The following is a 9580-nucleotide window of genomic DNA, read 5'->3' as shown; positions in this document are numbered from 1 at the left end:
TTCTAGCCCTTTTCTTAGACTGAGCTTTTGGAGAATCCCCGTCCCCATCTTTTCGCAACGTAAATCTTGTGGGGTCGATCAATTAAGCCACGAATATTTTATAACGAGGTGGTGGCTGCCATCGTGTTTATATCGGGTAAATTTGTTGAAAACTTGTAAGTGCATGGCGTAACAGGGGGGGGGGGGGGCAGGCTGCCCCCCTCGCGGATTTCACCGGGAAAATAAGAAAAAACGGGAAAGAGGGGAAAGAAAAGAAAGGGTAAAAGTGAAAAGAAAGCTAAAAAAAAAAGGAAAACGTAAGTAAAACGGGGAAAAGGATATGAAAAAGAATATATTATTGAGAAAGAGAAATAAATTAAAAGATTTAAAAAAAACGACAGACAGAAACGGGAAATGAAGGTAGAATATGGAATGAGCCAAAAGCTAAGTTGGAAAATGAAGACTAAGAATGCGACCGGCCGGCGGGGCTGCCGAGGACTGAAAATAAAGAACGAACGCCGGGAAGAATTAATGGATGGCATATATGGCTAAATATCCCTAAAAGTTCATAATGCATTCAGCCCGACTGTTGATGTTGATATACAAATAATGCATGCAGCCGAGTGCGTTAGTGGAAATGCAGAGCACGCGAGGTTTCTTTAGATAGGAGTCGCACTGTGCACGAGCCGCTTGCGGCGAGTGCCCAGTGTGCTCCATCTGAAGAAACCGAGCTTTCTCTGCATTTACTTTTACGCACGACAGAGCAAGTGCATTATTTGTTTTATAAAATAGCAACACAGGAACAATTTTTAAAAAGTCACAGTACAGTTTTGTTGGACTTCTACCGCACTGGTTTGCTCGAGCGTGCAATGTCAATTTTCGTTGCACACCTTTTGCACTACCGTGCAGTGCACAAAAAAAGTTGGATGTCATGTGACGCGTATTGACCAATCGCGATGCTTGAAATAATACAGCTATTTTATAATTGCTTTTACGGACGTTCCACAGTTATGTTTGTGCGCATTATGATCTGCGCATATTTTACACTCTGCGCGCTGACGTCACAATGGATGAACAGGCGATTAATTAGCTGTGGGTAGGAGCTGATTTTTCTCATCATCTGCACTCTAACTGCAGATCCGATGCGTTATTTTATGAAGCTAAAAACTGGAATTATTCCATGGACCATTTAAAAAAATATCTCTACAATTTCAAAATACTTTACTCTGCAGTACTGCCAAGAATCACGAATATGACCCCCGAGTTTGAATAAATGGTAGAGTGGTTTTGATTTTTTCTTCACATAGATACAAAGCATTTGGCGCATTTTTGGTGTTTAAAAAACACATTTGCTCTAATAAAAATGCTGATAGTTTGAAAACAAGCACATGAACCCCTATTTTTTAATGTTTGTACTTCTTAGGGATAGCTTCCTCTACAACTTTGCAAATTTTTGTGAAAATGACATGGATTTTGAATAAAGTGCAGCATTTATTGCACTTTTGTAGTCAGTGTCATTGAAATTTCACATTTTTGAGATTCGGTTTTTGTTATCTTTTACGCCATTTTTAAGAATTGACTGTGCTGTTAGATTTAAAGTTGCAGACAAATAGCACTATAAATAGATTCTCCATTCTAACGATACAATTATTAACTCTCTTGCGAAATTTGATGACTTTTTCGTGTATTTTGACTGAGTAATAGAGGTTTAAATTCATGCTAGTATTCTTGCGAGGTCTAAAAATGCCAAATTCTTTTGAATGCGCATTTCTTATGAACATCAATTTTGGTGAACTTTGAAGCTCTATAGCAAAAAATCAAGCACATGGACCTATGTTAATTTTTGCATATTTCGAATATTAAGGTTCTAAACTATCTATGTGCAAAGTTTGGTGAAAATGACATGGATTTCACTTTAACTGTGGAACGTCCTTAACGGTGCTCTCATTCAATAAAGAAAATATTTGCTAATAAAAATTTTCGTATCAAATTAATGTTTTATTTGATTATTTTCAGTATTCGGGGGAATCGGGGCTTAGCTGCTTCGAATCTTGGTCTTGGCTGTAATAGAGAGATACGATTCGAGCCCGTCGGAAATTAGGGGATCCCCTTTGAGCCTAGTCTGCTGTGCAATATTTAAACCCTTCACTCGAGTTAAGGGTCTGAATGTGCAGCCTATCTCATGCCTTGTGTACTGAAGGCCCACTATTTTTGTATGTGCTAGTCTTTACGTGGAGACACACTTGTTGATCAAAGTTTCAATCAGGGTCTGTGGCTGTGCCTTTGAGCCTATGGTTTGAGCAAGCTCGGCATGCATACCGTATCCGGGTATCGTATGCTGCAGCGCACGCTGACCTGGGAATTAAAGGGGTGCCCGGATATGAAAACGACATAGTCGCGTCGAGATCGTGACAAGTGTACAACTAAAATCAATAAATTCACCGAACAACCTCAGCTCAGGCTCAGCTAAGTGTCGTTGCCAAGCTAGGGAAACATCTAAGTGTAGCGGTCTAAGTAAGCGTCGGCTCCATCTTCCAAGAGAGTTTTATAGTTAAGACAAGACAGCTACAGGTGAGTAGTTCCAATTTGGCTCTTTATTGACATCAAACGTTAGCGGTAGTCTGGGCATGCTGGGGCCGGAGGTTACGGCGGCGGCTGCCCGAAAACACATGTTCATCGTGGCGATGTCTCCGGGGCTAGGGCAGGCGGTAGTCTACCCAGTTGTCACTCATCATACCTGTCTCTGTTACAGTGTAACTTTGCCGTGGTTCCTCCGAGTTTCACCAAGGTGAAAATTAGCCCACAGTCTCGCTCTGCTGTAACCCAGGGAGCTCCGGCCCGCTCCACGGGCCCGAGCCCAGGAATTATGCACTTACCTCAATTATATTATGGATGAAGGTCTATCGTGACACAGTCACAGAATCCCGACATCGAGGCACAAACTGGACCCTCAAAAAGGTTAGACCTCTATGTCGTGTTCGTTCTCGGTATCGATCGGCCATTTTTTTTCAATTTTGAAAGAAGAAGGTGGAAAGAGGAAAAGGAAAAAATGAAAGGGGAGAAGGGTATATTATTTTTTTTTTTTGGTCAAAATAATAAAAACCTAAATTGGACGTACTTCTTTCTCTTCATACAAAATATTGTGAAAATATTAATGTTTATTAAAACAGTAAATATTTATTTTCGAAAATTGGTAATTAGTGGAATCTAAGTTTGATGATAAAATCTCTGTTACTAGACTGCAGTGAGTACTTACAAAGATTATAGACTCAATCTTTCAAATTGTTACTTATAATAGTACATTATTAATCTTTTTTCTACATATTTTCCCCCTATTTCTGTATAGACCATGGCAAGTAAGTTTGTTGAGCATGGAGTAGTACCAGATGTAGTTGACCAGGAACCCAATGCCATAGCAACAGTCACATGGTCTACAGGGGTAGAAGCTAACCTTGGAAATGTTCTAACTCCTACTGTTGTAAGTAAAGATTTGTGATAGGAAGTGTACTGTGGAGAAACTCTTCTGTGATTTTCATTGACAAATTAACACTCTGTCATCCGGCATGATTTTAGTAGCTTTCAAAAACAGTTGTCAAGGAAAATCACTTACACAAACTGTTTTGTGAAATGCTCTCCAGGGGTGGTATTCTGGAAAACTGTCGAAAATATTGTCATAAATGTTGTCATTTCTCTCTGAGATGTGACACCGCTATGGTATTATGCACTTAATTTTAGACAGAAAACTAAGAAGGATTTTTAGAAGATAGAAAGAACAACCAAAAAAGAGGAATTGGTATGTAACGTAACTACTTGTAGCATGAAAAAATATCTTGAAAATAGTCATGGATGATGAGTGAAACTTCTACAACAATCTAGTCAGTATCGTATCGGGATACTACAGTTATAAAAGAAATGACAAAATTTATGACTGCCTGACCCAGTTATAAATTTTATCATGTTTGCTTGTAATGGGTGTATGAATTTGCATGTTTTTGTTCACTATGTAGAGAAGAAAGAAAATTCATGACAATTTTGATGACAGAAGTTATGACTTTCTTCCAGAATACCGATTCTGTCATATCTCTGAGAAAAGATATTGAGAAAATTTTTTTTACAATTCCTGGTGTTTTCCTATCTGTTATTTTAAAATTGTTTTAAGGACATTCCATAGTTGAAATGAAGCCCATATTATTTTCACTAAACAGCACAGAGTTACTTTGGGCTTGAGAAAAAGATTCAGAATGTTTTTTTTTTAATCATAGAAAGCCTCCCCTCTCTCAAAAAAGAATAATTAATTTTTAAGGAATCAGTATTTGACCCCAAAATGAGTGTTTTCTTCATTCATTTCTTTTATTAGGTAAAGGATCCACCAACAATCACATGGCCAACTGAAGAGAGCACTCTTTACACAGTGATCATGACTGATCCTGATGCTCCAAGCCGTGCAGATCCTAAATTTCGTGAATGGAGACATTGGGTGGTAGTCAATGTCCCTGGTATAGATGTCAGCAAAGGTCTTGTATATGCCCCATACATTGGCTCAGGTCCTCCTAAAGGCACAGGTATTAGATCTGAGTACTTCCATGCATTTGATAAAACATGCACACATTCTAGCTCAGTCGTGTTTATTCTGAGTGTGGCATACAATGGGTCATGGTACGGGGGGGGGGGGGGGGGGGGGGACACAAAGAAATTTGTGAGTCGCTTATTGAACTTTCTTTGCATGCTCATAAGCATGAACATTGACCTGAAAAAGAGACATTTTAATGATTGTTTGTAGACTCAAGAGCATACGTATTTCACTGATCAAATGATGTGAGCGGGAAGCGCGAGCTGAAATTTTGTTATATTCCAACTTGAAAAAGGGACACATTTTAAGGACTGTTTAAGGAATTCATGAAGACCATATGTATCTCATCATTAAGCAAAGGCGAGCGCAAGCTGAAGAACATGGTTCGGAAGTTATAACATTTTTCCTAAGTGCTTGTCAGACCCAAAGTGCTCTAAAACATGATTTCATATGTACAAATCCATTGCAATTCTGTATGTTGCCAAAATTCATAAATGTATCATTATAGTTACTTTTACAGATTAAAAGCAATGATTTCATGTTACTTATGATTGAAATAGTGTTGCCGATTATTTCCATTAAAAACAAAACATCAAAAAAGGAAAATACATAAGAAAATTAAACAAACGAAATACATGAGAAAAAATTTTATGTCAGTTTTTAATGTACATTACATTTGATAAGAATCTTGAAAAAAGTGTCCAGACCAAATGTAGCATTTTAGAGCTATATTTAAAGATTTAGAGCCAAATTATGATTTAATTCATTAATTAGCATAATTAAATTCAGATTTTCATAATTTTAGTACGAGCTGTAAAGGGCTAAGTGCATCTTGGTAAAATACATTATGTATGTTTATGGCCATCATGAGAAATGTGCATGCAAGAGAAAGACAAAACTATTTCCTTAAGATATTATAATATGAATCACATCAGTGCCCTTTCAATTGTAACAGGTCTCAGCAGCCAATTGAAATCAAAGTTCACATGGTTTGGCAGACTTACCACCAATGATAGGCTTTGTATAACTTGGCCTTGAATTGATGATACAGTGTAGCTATCATTTGTTTTCCATTTAGGTTTACATCGCTATGTCTTCCTAGTATATAAGCAACCAGGTGAACTTCAGCTACAGGATCCACTACTTCAAAGAACTATCAAAGATCGGGGTGCAACCAAGACAAGACAGTTTGTTACAAAATACAACCTCGGTACACCTGTGGCTGGAAACTTCTATCAGGCTGAGTGGGATGACTACTGCATTCAACTTATGAAGGAAATTACTCAGTAAATTACATGGACTTAAAAGTTTGAAATAATCTCATGTTTTTAAGCCTTGTTTTCCAATATACTGGTAATACAAAAGTTAGGTTTCACCTAAAATAAATGGCATTACTTTTTAATGGAAAAGTCCGAAATTATGTTTGGACTTTATCAAATCCCTTTCATGGGTTATGTTCAAGTGCTGTGGTCACTTAGCACACATTGATAGACCTGGGCCCCGTCTTTACAAAGAGCTGCGATTGATCATGTCAACCTCATCTATATTGATATCCATCAATTTCATAATTTTTCCTACAGGACATTTGTCCTTTTGTAAACAAAGAAGACCACACTGAATCATCAAGACAACAATGAATGTATGAATATACACATCGGGGTCTAGTGATTACGACTCTTGTCTTTCAATCTGAGGGACGTGGGTTCGACTCCTAGCAATGGCATGTACTCCTTCAAGAAATTTAACCACATTATACTGCACTAAACCCAGGTGAGGTGAACGGGTACCTGGTAGGAAGTAATTCGGAACTGGTCTATTTCTGCGAACTTGGGCTGAGTTTTCATTGGCATGTGTTTGTTTTGCAAAGGACACAAATGTCGGGGAAAATGGTAAAATCCAACATTTACATAATATGTTAAAAATTAGTTCACCTATTGGGTTCTTAAAGGAGAATGAAACCTTTGGAACAAGATAGCTTGTGTGAAAACAGAAAAATCAAAGAAACAGATCAACGAAAGTTTGAGAAAAATCAGACAAATAATGAGAAAGTTATGAGCATTTGAATTTTGCGATCACTAATGCTATGGAGATCCTAAAATTGACAATGCGACAAAGATGTGTGATGTCACTTGTGAACAACTCTCCCCATTACTTTAGTATATATTTCACTTAAATTGCCTCTTTTATCACATCTATCAGTAGATCATGTGTTTTTCTAGAGGAGGGTATGTAATAGAGATTTTTAAAGAATACATCATGGATAAAGAGTTTGTATCACAATAAGAAAGAGCAAAAACAGACATTTTGAGGGTATTTTATAGTCCATCAAAGGGAAAGTTGTTCACATGTGACATCACACATCCTTGTTGCATTGCCAATGGGAGGATCTCCCTAGCATTAGTGATTGCAATATTCAAATGCTCATAACTTTCTCAATTTTTGTCCGATTTTTCTCAAACTTTCTTTGTTCTCATTCTTCGATTTTTCTGTTTCGACACATGCCTACTTGTTCCAAAGGTTTCATTCCCCTTTAAATATTGAAGTCATGAAGGAAGCACTTGCAAAATATAAACTTCTTACTTTCCAAACTAAGAATGATCAATTCACAACATTTCCAAAACTCCAATGAAAGGTCAACATTCATTTGGAAAATAAAATGCAAATGTCGGAATTTAGACATTCATTCTTTGTGTGCCCTTGAAAACACCTTTTGTGACAGACTTGGAAATAGAAACCAAATTCAAGCAAAGGAACAGTATTACCTTTGTTAGAATGGGCATGAGAGAGCAAAAATCCTGCGTAGGATTCGTTTCAATTACATACCTGTTCTGTGAATTTGCGTGCCATATCCAGTTCTCATCAACTTAACTTGGAAATAGAAGGGCACACAAAGAATGAATGTCTAAATTCCGACATTTGCATTTTATTTTCCAAATGAATGTTGACCTTTCATTGGAGTTTTGAGTCTATATAATTATATTGAACAAGGATTCGATGACTGAACTCTCTTTGTTGTATTAAATCATATGAACAAAATGATATATTTTGAGTTCATGATTTGTGACTTATTTAAGGTAGACCCAGTTTGGTCACACATTACAAAGTATTTCATTTTCTGAACTGGCCAGTTTGTTTCATGAAGCATTTAGAATGTGAAGTTTTTAAGGGATTACTTTGTGAGAAAAAAGAGCATTATACTACTTAGGATTCATTTGCTATTAGACTTCATTCATACTAATATGACAAACAGTAAACATTTTTTAGGCTAAATATTTGAATAGGGAAAAACTGTAATGACATATAATGAATTACATTAATACTGTCTCTTCAAAATGTATGTTTTTCCCCAGGTTTTGGACATTTCTTTTTCAATATTTATTAACATACCAAATGAATATCAGTATTACTATTATTTACAATCATTTCTAGTGCACATATTTTTTCAAGGTCAGTCATTTTCAATTATTGTGTTTGAATGTTTTCTTTTTTACTATATCCAAGATATTTAGGATTCTTAACTCTGAAATGATAATGAAATTATCTGAAATGCAAATGCTACAGAATTATATCTTATCTTATTGATGAGCATTACCAGTTGATCTTACTTCATTCAGTCTTCCATAGTTTATAGGGAAAGTCCAGCTTGACAACCAGTTTATGGAAATGGGTAAGTTTAATCTTTTCATGTATTTTACAAAACAGTTATATGCACATCATGGTTGATAGGCAAATAAATATGAAATATGATCATGTATTTCATTATAATCTTCTGGTAATGCAAAATGTGGTTCGATTCCTTATGAAAAATGTGAAATCATCGCTGCCCTGATTTATTGTGATTTTATGGAGATTCTCTGTATCATCAATAAATTGGAATGAATCAGTAAAGGAATAGTATGTGACATCAGCTTTTTTATTTGCATACTGACCCAGATCATGGTCTGTTGGTTCTGACTCTCTTTCTTCAGAGGGTCAAGGGTTTGAATCCCATCCATGACATGTGTTCCTTCAGTAAGCAATCTATCCACATTTTGCTGCAATCAACCCATATCATTAATTATTATCTACTAGTTATAAAGAGTGTTCGAGCGATGCGTCGAAAACGTCTATTTGGTGTGCATCAATTGCCTGTCTGACTAATATCCCATAGGCTACTGTACAAAATGTGCTGTTCGATATGGTACTGTATTGAACAGTCTTTTGAACTAGCGCAAATGCACGAAAATACAACACATTGTTGTGACGTGACATGACTTGCTCAATAAATTTTTCATCTTTTTTTTTTTGGGGGGGGGGGTAGTTAGATAAATAATAATTATATTGGATGGCTTTATTTTGTGGAAACCGGGAAAACATTTCACTTGTTCGGGCCAATATTCCACTCATCTGCCATTTGTGGAATATTGGCCCTAACTCTTGAAATATCTCTGTTATTCCATTCTGAGCCATCCAATATAATGCAACATTATGAAACAGTCATATTTTCTTATTCCTTGTCCAGTTTTCGTCAAAGCACCATGCATTGCCAAATTAATGTCATTCATAATCTGATTCATATTTTCATATGGAAAAATATGACATCTCATTCAATTAACTATAAGTGACAAATATGAAATGTGTATTGTATTATCTGTACTATTGTCATGAGACTTGTATCAAATACTAGTAAATAAAATCAAAACCTTGTGACTATAAAAATTCCATTATTTGTTTTCTTTCATTTTGCTTGTATTCAGTTAAATAGTTGGTCCACCTTGATATCAGGTTGGTCTGAATATAATTTTTTTAAAGAATGAAATACATAAATGAATAAATAGCTTGACTATTATTGGGGGGGGGGCACTTCCATTGACGAGTGGATATCATATGTGACCAAAAAACGTAAAAAGGATCTCTTTTTCAAGATGGGGCACGTTACATAATAAGGGTGTCAAAAAACACTAGAATAATGAAAAAAGGGTACATTTTTCGCATGGAAAACTCTGTCTTTACAGTCCAATTGGCGAGGGTATTGAAAGACAAATACTTAAT

General features: G+C 36.1%; 1 protein-coding gene across 1 annotated transcript; it reads left to right on the top strand.

Moving 5' to 3' along the window:
* Positions 1-2336: 2336 nt before the first annotated feature.
* Positions 2337-9241, top strand: LOC129254246 (protein D2-like). Its single transcript, XM_054892701.2, has 4 exons — positions 2337-2550; positions 3326-3457; positions 4337-4541; positions 5628-9241. Exons 2-4 carry the CDS (start codon positions 3329-3331, stop codon positions 5837-5839), a joined length of 546 nt encoding a protein of 181 aa, XP_054748676.2. The 5' UTR covers positions 2337-2550; positions 3326-3328; the 3' UTR covers positions 5840-9241.
* The last annotated feature ends 339 nt before the right edge of the window (positions 9242-9580 follow it).

This window comes from Lytechinus pictus, chromosome 2 (assembly GCF_037042905.1).
Source record: "Lytechinus pictus isolate F3 Inbred chromosome 2, Lp3.0, whole genome shotgun sequence".
NCBI classification, from domain to species: Eukaryota; Metazoa; Echinodermata; class Echinoidea; order Temnopleuroida; family Toxopneustidae; genus Lytechinus; species Lytechinus pictus.
Note: the sequence above shows the minus strand (reverse complement) of the source record. Positions and strands in the feature narration are given on the sequence as shown.